Below are 19671 nucleotides of genomic sequence, written 5' to 3'. Positions count from 1 at the left end.
AACCTCATGGGCCTTTTAATTCATGAGGCAGGAGATCTAAATAACCAATTGCCCAAGTTCTGTCATGGACAACTAGGTTGGCAACACTCTGGGATACTCCTAGAAAGGAAGGAAATGCTTAAGAGCACAAAAAGAAAACCAGTTTGCCAATAACCTCAAAGCCAAGCTATCCATCATGCCTATATGAAAGAAGACATTATATATGCACATAAACTTAAATTCTTTTAACTTAGGTAGACATGTACACAAACAAATTTTCTGTATAACTGCTTTTGCACCTCCTTCACCCCCACATCTATCTCTGGGGAAAATAAGAAAAGATGGGGAAAACAAAGAGTTGGGAATTCTAAATCAATACCAGCGAGTACTTGCAGGAACTTTGTTTTTACCCACATGATCCGTGACTGAAGCAAGCAGCCCCATATGGTTCAAAGAAACCTCAACTGAATGGAAAAATGCATAATGAAAGCATTTTTGCAAGGTTACCTATTGTTTATTTCATCTAGCTAAGGAAAAGGATGGGTCCCGGAAGACAAGAGAAGAGACTGCATTCAGCAGCCAGACTTGAACACTCTGCCTAAACAGCATGTCCTATTGCCACTGTTAAGATACCAAGCTACATGCACCATTGATATGACCTGGTAGAGCATTTGTTGTGTTCTTGGAAACTGCTGTGATGCTGCTCTGGATGACCATGGGATGGGTTTTTTCCCCCTTTTTTATAGCAGACGTGAAAAGGGATTTCAGCCATAGCCACACTGTGGTTTTAATACATTGAATAAAGAGTGCTATAATATATCAAACAATTAATTGAATTTTATCTTAGAATCTCATGGGAAAACAATGCAAATAATACACCCAAGGTAAAAGACTAAACTGAAAGCAAAATTAAAAAATGCCTACTTGCCACCAATGGTTATCATCTCCTTGTGGTTTCTTTGAAACTATACCAGTTCTGAACCACAGATTTCCATGGATATCCAAAGCCCACAATGTCTGCTGATCTCCAAGGGTTATGCACACTGGTTCCAAAGCTTGCATTTCACTGGAAATGCAAACAAGTAAAAAAAAATTAAAAACCTTGCTTCAAATTTATGCTTACGGTATTTTAAGGAAGCTGTTACAACGCTAACAGCAGTTCAAAATGATCAAACTCAGCATGGCCAAGCTCAAACACATTTGATTTCAAATTTTACAGTTATTCAGTAATTCAAATTTTATTAGTTTGCATAAGTAAAAAACATTCAACAACAAAAAATAAGTCCTTCAAAGGTCACTTGAGATTCGAAACTTGGATACGTAACAATAAAACTAAACAAATTTGTTCAGTAAATAAGAAATAGAGAGCTGTGTTCTTTAAGGTTTTGATAAAGCAGCTTCATAAATGTATCTCCTCCAACTTCCTTGACCTACTCTGAGAACAATACTAGCAGTTCAGGGACTGTAAATAGAAAACTCAACCTAACTATACGGCAAAGATAAATGTCGAGTTTAGGACTACAAGTTTCCTGCATAAGTAAACAACTTTCAAGCTCAGAAAGTCAACAGGACCAGGTGATCATATCAGACATTTAAAAGGTAGACAAGAATGCTATTTCTTTTAGAGAACTTTTCTCAACAATTTAAGAACAAATAGGGGTTGGTTTCTGCAGCTTTAATACAAAGCCCAAGAACATTAAGTGTACCTAAGGCATAGGTCAAGCAGATATTTTCATTAAATAAACTAAAGTACATGCAAATTTCAAATTTGAACAAGACACTGACTATTTCCTTAGACTTTTCAAGAGCCAAATACCAGGCTGGGAGGTAACACAAGTTAAAGCTTCACATAGGATAGTCAGTAGAAGATAAAATCATATGATGACAGGAACTGGAATTTCTTCCTATACTTGCTTCAGGCTGATGTCACAAGAGAGACTATATTCTAGATTCTTAAAGCCAGCAGTAAACACTCAGTGCTTTTAACTTTATCACAAACTAACTACCACGAGCGTAAGATCAACTACAAAGCTAAATACCAATTACCCAGAATATTTATAAAAATCTGTGACTGTGAAGTGGAAAGTATTATCGAGCTGTATGGATGACCAAGAACATGCTGAGACTTAATCTCAGAAAAAATTCACTCAAGTATCTGGAGAGCTCATTAAAGCCATTATGGCACAGATTAAAAAACAGTATTTAATCAAAAAAGTCATACTGACAGGCATTATATAAAGATCTTGTAAAAGCTGTTCTCGCTTTCTTAAACTCACTTTAACTGTGTTACCACTTCTCTTTATGGCAATTTCTTTCATTACCTAGCAGCCATTCATCAGACAGAAAAACACCAGTTAATCTGAATATGTCTGGACAAAGACTAAAGGGCATATATGCATATACACATGTGCGTGCACACACATACATATATGTATGTATACACGTGAGTTCAGTTAATACTTTTTCAAACATCAAGATGCTCCAGCACTGAAAACAATTATTTGTGTCATTCTGGTTATGACGCTGTCCCACCACAGTGTCATTACCTGACAATATCACTCTTCCATTGTTCTCCTTCAGGACAAAAGCTGCGTACTCCCTCCCGGTACAGCAGGGCCCGCTGCTCACTCAGTGCCCACACAACATTATTTCTGGATGTAACCTGCGACAGTGGATAGGGGCAGTCAACCTTTACTGCTCGGGCGCAAGGACGATCCACACTCAGGCCTAGAAATCAAAAAAGGACGACTGCTTTACAAACTTTGTTTTTTCACAACTAAAAGAAAAGACACAAAGCTACCCAACAAAAGAAAATGAGGAGGGCAATATCCCTGACATCCTAACACTCTTCATTTGATCGCTATTTCCTTGATTGACTGTTTTTTCTACAAACTGTTAATAATTTCCTCTAATATAGCTGAATTTACATTTTAAGAAGTAAAACACTGTATATCCTTCAAGATATATAGGCAGAGCGCCTAAGTCCTGTCATGTCATTTCTGTTCCTTTTCTCCCTCTAGTGTCAATATCGGGAATCTCCATTTATAAAATCTGGATTAGACTTGGCAGAAGCATCAAAGGAAAAGGCAGCAATGGAAGAACTTTTGCCCAAAACACGCCAGGGAGTGAGGTAACCTGACCTGAATAGTGGCAGCAGAGCAATTACAAAAGAGCATGCCACAGTGTGTAGTACTGAAAGAAGGAGAGAGGTTCTGGTAGATTTACAGGTAGTTTGCACACATTTATACACATAATCTAGAGGAACATGTCTTCTTCACAATTACACTGAAGCTTGATTTGCATGGCTGCATGTGAAACACCTCAAGAGACATAGCTTTTGCTTAATCTTCTCACACTGCCAAAGCAAGTATGAACAGATTCATCTGTATGGTATTCTAAAATAACAAGAATGCTCATTTCCAAACCTCTGGGCACACACTTTTGTTACACAAGTTAGACAGGACAGTGGAGGGAATTAAAAGATCCTGGAGAAACAACTATCACTGGTTGCCTTATATTAACAAGGCAGATATACTGATAATTTATTTTTGACACCAAAGACAAATTTAGAAGCCTAAGAACAGCAGAATGTAAGCTGATGTAATCAAACCAATGTCTCCCAGGGAAGAAAAATACTGATTCAAACCTCCACAGAGTCCTGCACGATTGGCATCAAAAGTCCACTCTTTATCACTACTACCCACGCTTGTTGGAAATATGCATGTGACCTTGGGCAGGCCACTTGATTTCTCTGTAACTACTACACTTAATTAAAAGGAAATAATTTAACAGTATTTTTGAAACAATTTGTGTATTTAAACAGTTTTCTTAACGACAAAGAATTTCTACTTTGTGCTAGAGCAATTAAATCTACAACAGAAATTATGAGAATACCAGTATTAAATGGAAAATAATTAAGAATTTTGATAGCCACTCTGAAATGTTGTCCTGCTTTAGTGTGTCTGTTTCCCCCTTACCCAGTCCTCCTCTTACTTCTCCAGTAATTCCTTCATCATGTTATTTGTAATTTTTCCTTACCAACTCGGCTCTCTGTGCTAAGCCCGCATGCCCAAGATTCCTTGATACTCTTCTCCCTTAACTCTAGAACTTGGAGCTCCATCCTTCATCCTAGCTCCTCGTATTTAGCCTGAATAAAGTTCGCATAACACCATCCGAATACATCCTCTTCTATTCACTGAAGCAGATAAAACTAAGGCCATGACTTCAAAGTTGCCACTGTACTATCCCTTCTTCTGATTCTTGCTTCATTCACATCCAGTGAGAAGGCAGCTGTAAAGATTCCTGCTCCACAGCCCGTTCCATTCCTCCACTGGCTTTGCTTTCTTTCTCTATCACATAAAATAGATAGCACTTGCCTATACTTCCAAAGCACTTTACGATCTTCTGTCTCAGAATACCTTCCTTTCACTATCAAGTCATAACTCTTACCTCCAACAGATCTGTGCTTTTCAAAACACACAGCTTCTACTTTCCCCTACTCTGCCTGCCCGTACCTGAATTTCTTCTGAACAGCCACACACTCATCTCATCGTCTTTCAAAGCCTTTCTTAAAACTTTGTTGAAATCCTTAAAGCAAGAAAACCCACTTAAGGCTCAGTTGTTTCAGTACACCATACCATTTTCAAGGCAAGAATATTATTTCAATATTTTCTGCAATCCTTTTCCATTTATCTGCATCCATCTCATATCTGTCCCATGTCATAAATTCTCTATATTGTATGTACTCCTCTTGGCACAAAAAATTAAGTGGCCAGGAACTGTTTTTTTTTCTAGTCTCCTAATTACACAGAATCTCACAACTGTTTCCAATCATTTCCCAAGATAAAAATATTTCCCTATGTCCTGGCTGTGGATAAAAGTTTAAAACAAATTGCGATCATTCCATAGACTTGAACTCTAATAATCTTAGCCTGCAAAAATTCAAAGAGCCTGCAATTAATTCAGGTACCTGTTTGCAGATACAGATCTCCATTTGTTCTGATAATCCAGGCAGTGTCATCACTTAAAGCTACAAATACAGCCTGGGGTAAAGCCTCATACCAGTGGCGTTTTCCTTTTATAGTTACTTTTCCGCAAGCAAACGCTTTGTTAGTCTTCTGTTCAATCTTCCAGAGAAGAGCCCCTGTATGAAGCATTAAGAGAGAACATAGTATCACTTAGCAATTACTGTAGCAGAGAGAGCTGACTTGTCCTACCTACACCTAAACTAACGTGAGGGGAAAGGCAAACCCGTAGCACTGAACAAAAATGCAAGATTTAAAAACGCTTGTAATTTTTATTTAAAAAGCAAGACCGGAACAGTGGCCAACTTCTCTAGGAACTGCTGAAATGCATTTATCATTAGAGTATGTGCAATTTTTAAATGTTCAAATGCAAGTCACTTCTCCTTAGTTATACACTGAACACTAACAAAACAAGTTCCATGTCAGGGCCAAATAAGCCTACTATTAAGAGACTGAAGTCCATGGCTTGCTTCTGTACTAGTTTGGGACATCCTCAGTACATAAAGGAAAAAGGGTTAATTGTAGTACTATCACCTTTTACAAATACTAGTAGTAAATCATAATTTTTGTGGACCAGTCATGAGTGACAAACACCTGAACACATGTTGTGTCCCACACCGCAGGGGGCAGTGCTATTACCTGCTTGTTATGTAGCACGTCACGAGCGGACAAAACTCAGAAACGCAACTGCACAAATGCATCTTAAGAACTTTTTCCCTCACTCAAATTAGCAAGGATAACTCAGAAAAAGAAAACCAAATGGAATTCCAAATTTAACTGCTGATTAGCATCCATGCTGGTTCGTACCAGGGCAGTACATTGTCACATTAACTTCCTTTGAACAATTCCACAAAGTAGCATTTGATTCCATTTTGACATTTGTGGTTAACATGCTCTTGTGTTAATACATCCATGGGAAACTGTGGATGCTAGAAATTTGTATGGATTCAATAAAAAAAATGGGCGAGTTCCTGGAATTGAGGGATAATAAATGCAGAGAAACAACCTTTTGCCCAGGAAATCTCCGAGCCACCAACAGCTGCAGTCTGCAATTACCAAGGGCAAACGTCATACCTGCTAGCCCATTCCTTTCACTTTTCTGCAGGCATCTGCTTTTGGCCACTGTAAAGGACAAAATACTGAGCTGGATGAACCTACAATCTCAGCTAGTACAGCTACTCTTAATTTTTTTTGTCCGTAACAAAGATCAGCTACAGATCAAACAGAACGTCTTTCTTCTTAAAACAGATAGCAAATCTTCCCCTACAGAGAGAATGGAAGATTGACATGTGCTTTTAGAGATGACAGGGGAAGAAAAATAGCGGCAAGGCAGGAGACTAAGTAAAGAAAATGTCTGAGAAACTTGGATTTTCACACCGGTCCTGGAACAATCTGGAAGGCCAAAAGTGATGCAAGTACTTAACCAAAACCCATTTAATTTTAATCCAACATAACCCTCATTCCCAACCATCCAGAACAAATTTATATGTATATGCACCAAAAATTAAAAGGTTTTTTTTTTCCCTTTAGTATTAAAAAAAAAAAAAAAAAAAAATATCAACAAACCAACCCATACACAAAACCAATTCTACATTTACAACAAAAAGAATTTTATATTTGGGAATCATAAGCAGTTCTCTATCAAAAACCAAGGGTTTGTATAGACAAGGACCCCTTCAGTCACCTCTGCCTACCACTGAACTGCTACTTCTGAAGTTCACTTCAATCAGACAGCCTATGTTGAAAAATTCCCAAAATGCTATGTGAACCTGTTACAAGGACAGCCACTTAAATTAGAACATGGTATGCAGAGGTAGTGAAGATGCAGTCATATCACCCAATATGACTTTTAAAAATAAACCCAAAAAACAAACAAAAAACCACAACCAAAAAAACCCTTTTACACTTTTTTTTTTTTTTTTAAACACACTACTTTTACATGAAACAAGTCCAAAACAACCAAGTTTGTGGAATTACTATATTAAAAAAAAAATAATACATTGCCTACATGGAAATTACATATGCACTGAACTGTATTTGCAATCTCAGAAGAATGACAAGTTTCACGTACTTAAATAATAGCTGTTATTAAAAAAGTAAGAAAAACAAAAGAAAATGCACAAGTCTAGGCAAGTTTTCTATTTATGGGGTTACAGGGAAGCAGAAGCTAACCAACCTGAGGGGGAAACTGCCACCTGCTGCACACCATCTTCAAATTTCTGCCACCGCAGCCCTGCTGCGGGAAGAGCGCTGCAGTACAGGCTGCCTCTGTAGTCCAGGCACCAAATATACTTTTCTGAAACAACCAGGCTCAGGATGCCATAACCAGGGCCAGAATATCCCATCCAGCTCTCTGCAAACTAAAAACTGTAGAGTCAGAACAGTGTCAGGCAACTTCAAACTGCACAAGAAAATGGCTATATAAGCACAGCAGCTCCCATATTTTGATTAAAAAAGCTAAACTTATCATTCTTAAGTACCTTAATCAAGGAATAAATTTACCTTGTGTAAAATAAAACTGTATCTGTCTGTGTTCTCTAAGATAGTATGTACTGCAAAATAAGACTGCTAGAACAGAAGCTGGGGTGGGGAGGAATGGGAAACACGGACACTGTCATCCACTTCCAAAAAGTGGAAAAATCCTCTCTTATTAATTAAAGAACACATACTTAAAGGAAATGGCAGATTCCAAAAGGAATACATAAAATGTACAGTCTGTCTGTAGTCCAGGAAATTATTTATTGTCTATGAAGTGATGAGCAAAGGGAACAAGATAGCTGGAGCACAAAGACAGCTAAATATCCAACTCTGATACTCTCCATATGGTACAGGAGCCATGTATTGCAGAAATTTGGTTTACAGACTGCCATCTTAAATGTTGATAGCTTGCATGAGGTGACCCCAAGCACTGCACACATGACCTATAATGTCAATATCTGTGGAGCTTTACTAAACATTCCAGAGTGTAAGAATGTCATAACCTGAAACTAAAAGCCTTCTACACTTCAGTCGGCAGTTGCTACTAAATAGGACACCATCAACTTATAACTCAACCTTTATCAACAAATATTTGGTTGATCTCAATACAACCGTGTTATAGATTTAAAAAAAAAAAAAAAAACCACCACAAAAAAAGCCCCCACCCAAACCAAAACCAAAACCAAAACCCCCCACCTAGAACAACTGCATTTCCTTCTTCTTAAGACTTCTGCTAAAACTTCCAGTAATTTCGGCAATTTTGCAGATTTTACAATTAATTTTAGTACTTCTTTTCTACAGTCTATTTGAGAATTACTATTTCTGGAAATGTTCACCCACAAAATAACAAAGGAAAAATGTCAACACTTTAAATAGTACTAACTGCTGTCTAGGACAAAAAGGAAGACTAATCCTCATTCTGAGTATTTACAGTTAAAACGATCCTTAACTAGAGGCCAGCCACATGAGATAATCAGCATTAATTCCCTGTGAAGTCAGCTGAAGTTGGAAACGGCACCGTGCAGAATTTGGGCTACTGAAGACCCCTACAAGGAGCAGCCTTTGAGCATGACTTGGTTTTACTGTTCACTCTTTAATGGACACGTTTACGACAGCATTTTTGTTAAGCTGGGAATAACACAGCCAGTGCAGCTTCTCCACATTGTAAGCACACATCAACTATTGTGAAGTCTGATACATCACATTACAACACATACTGCCATTTGGCTTTATGCTTTACTTGTTTACTTGAATCAAGTAAGAAAAAAATTGCTTTGCTAAAGTAGCAAAGGATAATAATTACATGAATGTTTCTTTAGAAATGCTGCAATTAAGTATTTTAACTAAATTGAAAACATATACCTGATCAGATTTTAACAGACCCGTTTCATCTAGGCTTATCTTGGCCACATCCTGGGAACCAGGCCCAGCACCAACTTCAGGCATGCTAGTCTCCGAGGACGAATACGGTAATCCATGTCCATAAATATCCTCTTCATCACTTGAGGCAAATTTCTCAGTCTTACTTTCATGAGTGTCTGTTACCCATTCAGCAGTGCTAGTACTAGATTTAGCTTTGATTGCACTTTCAAAATTCCATCCAGAAATGGAAGCGTTATCTGAATAGACATCGTTGGAAATGTCAAAGTGGAGCACAGAAGGATCTGACAGAGCGCTGTGTATTAGAGAGAGCTGCTGCTGGTCTTCCCTACCAGTTTCATCACTTCCCTTTGGTGTCAGCAAGGACTGAACACCAAGTACACCGTCACATTCCAAAAACATTTGGTCTGTAAGATCTGGCTCTTCAAAAGATTTTTCAGTATCCTGCAGCTTCATTTCATCTAAATTTTCATCTATTTTACACAATGCAGGAAAATCCTGCTCCTCCTCTTGGCTCAGTTTTCCAAGACAGTATTCATTGCTTGCAGAAATCACACTACCATTATATTCCCCATCACCACTGCTTGTCAAGTCTTCTGTGAGGATTAGAGGAGACACAGATGTCAAAGTATCTGTAACAGTTGAAGTACCCATGCCACTGTCACTGTTTGGAAGTTTCTGTAAATCAACCATATCTCCATTTTCTTCATTAATTAGTACAGTTGCAGACTCAGGAGATTGTAGGATGCTGAAAGTTTCTGAACCATTATCTTCTTGCAAGATCGTATGGGACTCCACACTGAACATGCTTTCCTGATCTGGAGATCCAGTACTCAGATGATCAATGCTGCCACTCATTAGGCTGGAAGTCATGGAAAAGGAGTCTGCATTCAATGAATGCGGACTATCACCAGAAAGCTGACGCTCATAAATTGGTGTACCTTCCAAAGAGCTGTGGTTTTTCCTGGTCCCACTTTCTGTTCTCACAAAGGAAAAAAAATGGGGGGGGGGGCAATATTAATAAAATTATTAAATTACAATGTAACATAAGAAATTAAAATATTTTATCACTGGGGGAAGAATAGGGTTAAATATAAATTCTAACATACTGATTTTTTTCAACTTCAACACTGAATGATAAATATAAAGCCAAAAAAGTCTTAATAGCAAAACATTTTAAAGTTGTAATACCAATATAGTAAATCATTAGAATAATCAAGTACTCTATTTTAACAAACTAAAAAGCATGGCTAAGAAAGACACTGTCAAATATTCTAAATAGAATTAATAGATATTATACAATTCCAACATAAAACTGGAAGCAGAGTCCACTGTATGTTACCATTAACCTGTACATTAGAACCTTAAGCATGTTTACATAAAGCAAAACAAAGTTAAAAGAATAAAACAAATATATCTAAAAAGACTTAATCAATTTATCACTTTCAAAACAGGCTTTCATCTTAAACATAAATTGCTTACCACAACCACTCAAATATCTCAAAAGCATGACAATATAACATAGACAAAGTATGTCAAACACACACTCTTGTGTGAAACATCAGAAGTGACACATTCTGATAATGAGCAGTGGCAGGGAAAGTTCTGCTAGACTTACCTTGTTTCTTCTTTTTTTTCTTTTTCACTTTAATTGGCTTTACAATGAGTTCTTGATCAAAATCTTCAGAGCTGATTGTGCTGAACCGTTGTGAAGAAAGCCGACCTTCTCTCTGAGCTTCTGGAAGTTGGTCTGCACATACCATAAAGCTAGAGCCACTGTCCACAGAATTTACTGAACTGCTCCTGCTTCTTGATTCACTTACTACAGAGCAGCCCCTTTTTCTTGTTTCATCGCTCAAGTCTCCCACTCTATCAAAACTTTTCTCCGATAGCATTGGAGCTTCCAGATCATGTTTCGCTAAAGAATAAGAGTCATTTTTATCACCAATAACTGAAGGGGAAGTAACCATTTTTTTATTTGTTTCCACTGAAGGGCTAGATGATACAGATGCAGTTACTGATAATGGGGTCAGCAATTTAGGACTCGGATCTGTTAAAGGATTCGGCAATTTCGAATTCACATCTGAAACCGACCAAAAGAAAAGTAAAAGTATAAATACTAGCGTGTCAAGTGAGTAGGAGCATAGTTCTTGGACAGTACTGAAAGAAAAGAAGCTTTATGCAATCGAACAATATTCTATCTGTTCACAACATTTCAAATATATATATGCACACAATGTAAACTTCATGTAAATAAATCTATATTTTAATAAAATCAATCCCCCAAAGCCTGTATCAAACTTCTGTTAGGAAAATTCTGAATTTATGTTTATGTATGAAGAATAGTACAGGTCTTTAGCTTGGAAGACCCAACTGTATGACACACTGAAGTGCCACCCTGTATCTTCAACCTCTTCATTCAAACATTCAGTATCCTGAATAAATCAAGGAAAATTTACCAGATAAACTACTGTGGTAATTAGAAGAAAATATACTTCAAGAAAGGTCCTTTCAAACTATATTTGGAAGTTAAGATTAAAATAATAAACACCCCCTAGAAGTTTGTGAGTAAAGAACTGCTTACATGACTAAAGCTATGGCTAATATGCAATGATAAGAAAGTTAAGTTCTCTAGCATTCATTGAGATTTCATAGCATATTTACTAACATTTTGTTAATACAAAGCTAAGATGGAGTATTTTAAATGCATAAGTAGTCCTTCTGTGAGCATAATATATGCTGGATAATGGTGTTTACAATCTTTATGATTGAGAAATCAGCCAGCACCATCATTAAGGAAGTATTATTAATCCCTTTTAGAGGGTTCTAGTAACGTAGATGCTGAACTCTGATGGCAACAAATAAGAAAATAAACTCTCAAACTCTTTTTGGAATTTTAGTGAGTGTTCTTTGGGTTTTTTGCCAGTTCTTTTTTGTTGCTGGGAAGGCTGAGATTTCCTCTGGAATGTGGGTGGTGACAGGTGGCACAGAATCAACACATTCAGGTATCTCCAACCCAGACAATTGAGACTGATCAGTAAAGAGATAACCATGATTGGGAATCCAGACTGCTTCAGCATCATGGTTTAGAATAAGGTCTCAAATGCACAGATTGGAGATGCCTGGCTAGGATAATGCTGATCCACTCTCAAAAAAAGGGAACCATAATTAATTTCTTAATGCCCCCATTCTCACTGCAGCCAAAACAGAAGCTCAGATGAGCAGATAAATCAGATCTCTAAATATAACCTGTAGAAACAGATAAGTAACTCTACAGAACCTGGTAGGTTTTTGCAATAACCTGAAGGTTTTTGTGTGAGGTTTGTTTTGGGGTTTGGGTGGGGGTTTTTTTGTTTGTTTGGTTTTTTTAATATTAAAAAAGTACGATAGGCACCATGTTCCATGACGTACATACTATAGTTTGCTATCTATACAAACCTATTGATGACAGTCCTTCAGGTCTACTTGAAATTCTTATTATGTCTCTATCTCCCTTTAAGAGGAAAATCTCATTGCTGGTACAGGACACAGACACAATATCACCACATCCTTCCAAGCCACCAATCAAAGCCTATAAAGAGTCAACACAGAAAGAAATAACTGGCAACACACTGTTTGGACAAGATGCTGCTCTTAACAAAAGCGTTCACTGGAATTTCATCAACTTATGTATAGTTAAAGATTCTATCTTACTAAAAAGCAAGAAAAAAGAAACAGGAAAGCACCCTTTAATCATTATGTAGCTCATTTCTATACTAATTTTAGTTCCATAGATCTATTCATTTTCTCTGTCCAAACTAGCAGCAACAATATAACAACAACTTAAACAATACACAATTTGGTCACAGAAAAGAGCCACCAAATGGTTTAATACCAGCTAGACAAAAAGACATTACCTTGTATTCACTTTTATAGCCAATTTTAAGATGACAAAATAGCTAACAGCTCACTCTGTACCGAATAAAATGTAATACTTGCTTTTTTGCAAACACCAACAGTAGTAGAAGGGAAACAATAAATAGTTCCAGGCACATTTTATAGGCCTAAAATTTCTTTTTGCATTAATTACTAGATTTTAGATTTACACATGCTTTGCTAAGTAGCAGAATTGATTATGATGTTAACATCTGGACTGAAAGATTTAAATATATTTAATTTTTATATACAATATATCGAGCTAGTTTGTGAGTATATCATTGCAATGACAACTTGAAGAGGGAGAGAATAAAGTTTTCTTTGTTAGGTTTAAATATGGATTTAAATCATAGAAGTGTAATGGATAACCCAAAGAGAATCTCACAGCTTAGCATGAACAAGAACAAGTAAGAAACAAAATATGCACCCACAAGATTTATCTACCTGGTTCACAGTGTCTAGTAAGTAGATGCTGTATTCATTCCAGGTCAGCACCCATCCTTCTCGGAAAAAGCATGAAACAAGACCAAGGTGTTTTTCTGGGGAACTGTAACTTCCTCTGTCAGGTGGTTCCAAACGAGGATACAGTTCAAAAGTTTTTATTCCTCCAGCAAATACATCTTTCAATATGAATGTGGCCTGAACAGTTCCGTGAACATCAGATTTCCAGAGACGAAGCCCAGGTCTGGCAGCAAACAGCGTCAGGTCACTCTGTTTACATAGGCCAGGTATAAAACATGCTCCAAATTTGCCAGTGCTAAAATGCAAAAGAAGAATTTATTTTAGAAGCTATATACTCAACATAGAAATAATTTTTAAAACTAATGGTACAAATTTACTGCTGCAAATTATAAAAGTTTTGCTCTTCGATTAAAGTATTCAGTCAAATGTCTGAAGTACAAATTTGGTTACAGTAAGACAAGAACAGTGCTTCCAAATAACAACAGGTTTCCTTCAGCTTTAGATGTCAGACACTACATCTACCAGGCAAAGTTAAATGACTCCTCCTAACAAGCTTCATAGCCTTAATGGTACTCTCTGTCCATCTCAGAAAGGTCCTACTATGCTGTCACCCTTCTCCCAGAATTAATAAAAAACAAGCAAAACACTACAAACTAATGCTAAGAAACTGACAACCTCTGCTTGCAATAAGCAAGGAACAGGCCTCAACTGTTAAAATCTTCATCTCAAGCATAAAACCACCATTGCTAGCACCCAAGAAAACCCCTCGTACATAAGATGGTCCTTGTATTCCTCTTACTATTCACATCCCTGAAAGATACATTATAAACCTTCTTTCAAGAGCCAATTTCCTCTACTTCCAGATATAGTAACTCCTGCTGCTCTAAGACTGGGTTCCCTCTTCCTTCATATCTGAGAGAGATTACAAAACAGAAGATGCCAGAAGGTCACACAAGAAGTTCCTAGCCTTCAAGTGCTTGCTATACATTTTCCCTTTTAATTCACTTAAGTGTATAAGAAAAATTGGGATGCTGACTTATTTTTGCATCAGATCCATCACCCATTAGATAGGCCTGATTACAATGCTTGTTTACACCAAGACTCAGTACACCAAGAGGGACTGCAGAGGAAGTTTGGCAGTGATTTCAGTTTAAACAATGAGAAAACATCTTAAATATTCTTGCATAATAGTGCCCTGAAAATATGATTGTAACATATTCGCAACCATGTACTTTTTAAGTAGGTAGAATTGTCATTTCATGTCTGAGCACACGTAAAACGTTAGTTACAGTAGCTATAAGTGGACTGTTGTGTTGTATTAATTTCACTGCTTAGATCACTCTCTCTGTAATCCACTCTGAAAAGCTAGAATTAATAGATGTGCCTGCATCAAGATTTTACGAGGGTTACTTTTTTCTGGGCTGTGTTCCAACTTGCTTTACAGATTTCTCTTCTGTGTAAAAAAGTAGAGTCCGTTGTAAAGTAGAGACAAGCAGCACTTTCTGGTTGTAATCCAACTGGACAATCGAAGATGGCTCTTCCAATACAAGGCTGGAGTTGCAAATACCCTTTTAAAGATACATGCAATTAACAAGAGTCAACCTTTCTAAAAATAGAAGGTAATGACTAACATTTCAGAGAAATTAGTAAGCCCAAGAAAGAGAAAACAAATAAACAAACAAAAGCTTTTGAACTACTGTTTGCCGTGGTTTAACCCCAGTTGGCAACTAAGCACCACACAGCCACTCGCTCACCCTCCCCACCTCGGCTGGATGGGGGAGAGAAGCGGGGAAAAAAAAGAAAGTAAAACCCGTGGCTGAGATAAAGGCAATTTAATAGGACAGCAGAGGAAGAGAAAGTAATAATAATAACAATAATAATGATAAAAGAATATAGAAAGCAAGTGATGCACAATGCAATTGCTCACCACCTGCTGACCAATACCCAGCCAGCCCCCGAGCAGCGATCGCTGCCCCATGGCCAACCCCCCCGCCCCCAGTTTATATACTGGGCATGACCTCTTATGGTATGGAATAGTCCTTTGGCCAGTTTGGGTCAGCTGTCCTGGCTGTGCCCCCTCCCAGCTTCTTGTGCACCTGGCAGAGCATGGGAAGCTGAAAAGTCCTTGACTAGCATAGACACTACTTAACACACTGATGTTTTAGTTGTTGCTATCAGCATTATTCTCATACTAAATGCAAAATACAGCACTATACCAGATACTAGGAAGAAAATTAACTCTATCCCAGCTGAAACCAGGACACTGTTGCATGAAGTTCACTTAATGAATGTAGAGCTCCTTTATGCAGACAACAGGGGAGTTAGATTGTGCGTACCACAGTGGCACACTATGAAATTCAATTTCTCTTGGAATATTAGCCAACACATTTCACTTGAAATCAACAGAAACTCTAGGACACATTTTCTTCCTTCTTCTCACTGCCCAGTCATACAATGCTGAGATAATTGTTACATTTGGAGATGTTAAACCTTTCTGTCAAAACAAGTGAGGGACAGTCACAGGTAAATCAGGATGGCTGTTGTTTAAACTTTTCTCCCATATAGAAATTCAAGTTAGTATTTATTTTGCTGACATCCCAGGTCTGTATTAATTAACAAGACATTAGAAAAATTCCATTTACTGGCAACATGCTAGTCACCCAGTAGAACCGAAATATTACTTTCATTCTACACTCTAGACTGAGACGCTGAACAATTCTAAAGAATGTACTTCACCAATATAGTGAATCAGCAATGTCACATCATTCAAAAGTACCCTTTCCAAATAAAAGAGAAAGTACTGGCTGAAAGCTGAAGGAAGATATGATAGTTATTTCATACAGAAATGTGACAAAATGAGAAGGATCACCACTGGTTTTTTTATGTATGACCTTTTTAAAAAAAATAAGGCAGTTGTGAAGGATATCCAATGGTGTCTTGCTGGGTGTGTGCACACTTGGCCAAGCGTACACATACCAAGAAAGCAGTCCAACTAAATACCTAATACTAAGCAATTAACTATCTGGTAATATTTAAACACACAAGCATTCTTTCAGAAAATTGTAAATGGGAATTAAGGTCTCTATAATAAATGCTCACCTGGTCTAGGTCCAGGGCAGAGTAGACAATCTTCCCTTTGTCATCTCCAGAGAATAATTTCATTCCATTGGGACTCCAAGCTAAAGCTGTAATGCTACTTTTATGGATACCAGCAACGTCAAATCTCCGAAGCTGTGAAACAATATCAAAACAATACAAGAATGAGGGGAGGAGGAAAGAGAGACACAAAGCCTATTCAGTGACTGACTGATAAATTGGAGATCAAGTACAAAAGTCCAGGTCGTTCTAATTTTTATTTAGCACAAAAAACCTAAACAAATAATCAAAAAAATCCACCACCAAATAGCTCAGCCAGTTGTTATAAATGAGTAATGTCTCAAAAGTATTTTTGATTAAATATATCTTTTGTAATGAAAAGCATACTTTGAGATTATTGCTTTTATAAGCTTAACATATGAAGCCTAAAACATATTCACAGATATTTCATCAGGCAAAATTCTCTGTTTTTCACTATTTTAAAGAATCACAGTAACACTGTACTAGGATTCGCCATACTAAACCTCACAGAAGTTTAGCCAAATGTAAAGATTTACCTGTTTGTTTCTTCCAGGTAATGAAGACACAAGCTGAAAAACTGCAACCCGACCTGAGGCTGTACCAACGGCAACCAGATCATCGAAACAACTCAACAGCTTTACAAAAGTAATAGATTCACACTTCCCCTGTTGAAACAAACCATACATAAAACTCTCAAAGTTAATGAGCGACAAACAGCAGCTCAATTCTGAGCAACTCAGCTTCATTAGAAGAGACAAAAGTATTTACCTCAAAATTATATTTTTTCATCTGGTTTAAATGTCTGCAGTAGAGGTAAAGCATTCCAATGCTGCTCCCCACAGCAATGTAGTCTCCATTGGTATCAAGTGCTGTGAGGTATACCACAATAGAGCGAAATCCTTTTTGGACCTTTGTAGGAATGGCATTGAGAAGATAATATAAGGGACAAAACTCCTTAAATACAACCGGTGAAGCCACAGATGCCATAGCAAGCATTGGCATCAGCAATTTTAAGGCTGAAATAAACACATCTACTTGACCACATAAGGAAATCTGAAAGACAAAGCAAAAGACGTGTCATTAACTTCTTGGAAAGAGTAAATGGTTAACAGAAAGCCATCATTTAGCAAGTAGGGATGCAAAAATTCTCAGGTTTTGTTTTGTATAAAGAAAAAGCAAGTTAAACTCTTCTAGTGAATGTAAGTTACTCTGAGAATGACCTTTTTCTTAAGAGTAACCTTATTTCTTAGGTTCAGCCAATATCTAAGGATTTATGGTAACCACTAAATATGGGATAACCACCATTTCTTGCAGCTGTGAACTCATCAAAGTTGAGTTCAAATGCAGTATTTCTTCTCATCTGGCTAGTGAAAGAACCATAAGGGCTCTGACAGTGAACAATCCATGTTTCTTCATCTATTTGCAAACTCTACCCTCAATCCTCCCAGCATTGAGAGCATGGGATGTTCACTATGTTAGACAGTGCTAAAGATCAGTGTCAAACTAGTATTTATGCTCAACTCCTTAATGCCCTGCACCCCAAGAAACACATGGTTGAGAAACAATTCAGTTACAGCTACATCTGCTATATGATCAAATAACAACCAAACCAAAAAAGAATAGCATGGGAAGAAAGGGGCAATGCAAAAATGGAAGACATCACAGTTTGACAGACACAGGAAAATATCTATGTAGCAACTGAATTTAGAAAGATAAGGAGCAAACAGAAAAAAGTACCATATGCCAATGTTTCCCTTTGTGGTTAACAAATAATTTCATGCTGATGAGTGACACTGTAAATATACTTAGGGGACAATTCTGGTATCCTTCTAAGAATAACAGAAACAAAGATTCTGTTTTCCACCTTCAAGAAAAAAAATGTAGTCAGAGCTCATCGTAGTAACAACGTACTGGAATCTTCAGAAAAAGCTGATATGACCATGACATACGTAAAAATATTTTAAAAATGTAATTAAACCCAGTACTGTTTCTCATCATGGAGCGACAGCCTTGACAAGAACATTTTGCAGCAGTAGCTATTCTCCTCATGGATGACTTCAGAACACAGAAAAGGAAGAAAAGCTTCACTTCCTGAATTTTATTTTGCCATGAGCAAGTCTGATTAACAGAATGGTTTAGAATCTGCCAAAAATACCTGCAGTTTTCCAACACAAGGATTTTGGATTTCTATAAAGAAGAGTTTTCTGTGGTTGTTTAAGCCTGTAACATTCAAGATTTTCTTGAACTTCAGCAGAGTTATAACTTCCTTAGAGAAATGAAAAACAGAAATATGCCAATTGACGTTAGAAACACTTCCCAAATGCTCAAAATTATTCTGTAAAGTATTCCTACTGCAATTTGTGTGATATGTCCTATTGTGCCTAGTTTTATTTCTCTAAGGATGGAAAATGCTATTTGTTTGGCAGCTTCACACATTGATTACAGTGTATATCAACTAAATTAGAAAAAACATAGCTGCTCTAGTTTAGTATCTCCATTATGGTGAAAAGCTCTGATGTCTCAATTTTCAAACTATTTCAGTTACTGTGCAAGAGGATTCAGCACACTGGCATTGGGCCCTGCAACACTTGCTGTCAACATGCAATTCCACTAAATCCAAAGGGATTACTTGCATGATGTTACCCATTCAAGCCCATGTTAGACAAGACCACAGAAATAAAGACTGGCTACTGGACTGGTATTTTATCTGTGTTACAAAAACTGCCAGTAAATAAGCTAGCAACAGATATTAGATGTTCTTAATTGTGATAAATTTTATTGCGTGCTAGAGCTTAGAAATTAATTCCACTCTCCTCCAGTGTTTACTACCTGTCATGACACCTATTTCATAAAATATCACAAGGATTAGCTGATTAATGTGTCCAAACTATTTTTGAATGAAGAATTCCTTCCAAAGTTGTTTACTAAGTTAATAGATAACCTCAGTGCATCACCATTCTTTTCCAATATTTTCACACACCATCTATTTCCTAGCCTATATTTTAGGTCTCCTGCCCTTTCCTTCAGCATGTACTACCTTCTACCTACAGTCAACTAAACAAAAAAGAGAACTCACTGCTGAAGCCTCCTGTTTGCTGTTCTAAACATGCTTCTTTGCCAGCTTCATAATTTTACTAGCTTTTGGTCTTTTTTCCTTTCTTTCTTTTTTCTGATAAAATAAAATCCATTCTTTGTCCTGAGTCTCACATGTACAAATCTTCTTCTGTCTAATCGCAACTTCTACCATTCCCCAGCTACTGCCTCAAGAATTTCACATATTTTGTTTTTTAAGTCCCCTTTGTCACTCCTACAGTTC

At 37.2% G+C, this 19671-nt stretch overlaps 1 protein-coding gene across 5 annotated transcripts in view; it reads right to left on the bottom strand.

The window, feature by feature from the left end:
• Positions 1-19671, bottom strand: part of TECPR2 (tectonin beta-propeller repeat containing 2) — a 42355-nt gene that overhangs the window by 20152 nt on the left and 2532 nt on the right. For 4 of the 5 annotated variants that reach the window (XR_012831124.1, XM_075712248.1, XM_075712245.1 and 1 more), the window contains exons 2-14: positions 17124-17408; positions 16892-17020; positions 16338-16469; positions 14649-14806; positions 13221-13533; positions 12300-12432; positions 10480-10944; positions 8844-9838; positions 7180-7363; positions 6078-6125; positions 4949-5122; positions 2526-2706; positions 904-1045 (exon numbers count right to left, since the gene is read on the bottom strand). Coding sequence is in view for 4 of the 5 variants with exons in the window: in XM_075712248.1 (XP_075568363.1) it covers positions 904-1045; positions 2526-2706; positions 4949-5122; positions 6078-6125; positions 7180-7363; positions 8844-9838; positions 10480-10944; positions 12300-12432; positions 13221-13533; positions 14649-14806; positions 16338-16469; positions 16892-17020; positions 17124-17357 (3288 nt within the window). In the remaining variant the exon portion in view is untranslated. The remainder of the gene's footprint in view (positions 1-903; positions 1046-2525; positions 2707-4948; positions 5123-6077; positions 6126-7179; positions 7364-8843; positions 9839-10479; positions 10945-12299; positions 12433-13220; positions 13534-14648; positions 14807-16337; positions 16470-16891; positions 17021-17123; positions 17409-19671) is intronic. The other variant, XM_075712246.1, reaches the window with a different exon arrangement.

Source organism: Pelecanus crispus, chromosome 6, assembly GCF_030463565.1.
Source record: "Pelecanus crispus isolate bPelCri1 chromosome 6, bPelCri1.pri, whole genome shotgun sequence".
NCBI lineage: Eukaryota > Metazoa > Chordata > Aves > Pelecaniformes > Pelecanidae > Pelecanus > Pelecanus crispus.
This window is presented reverse-complemented; position numbering and strand designations above follow the sequence as displayed.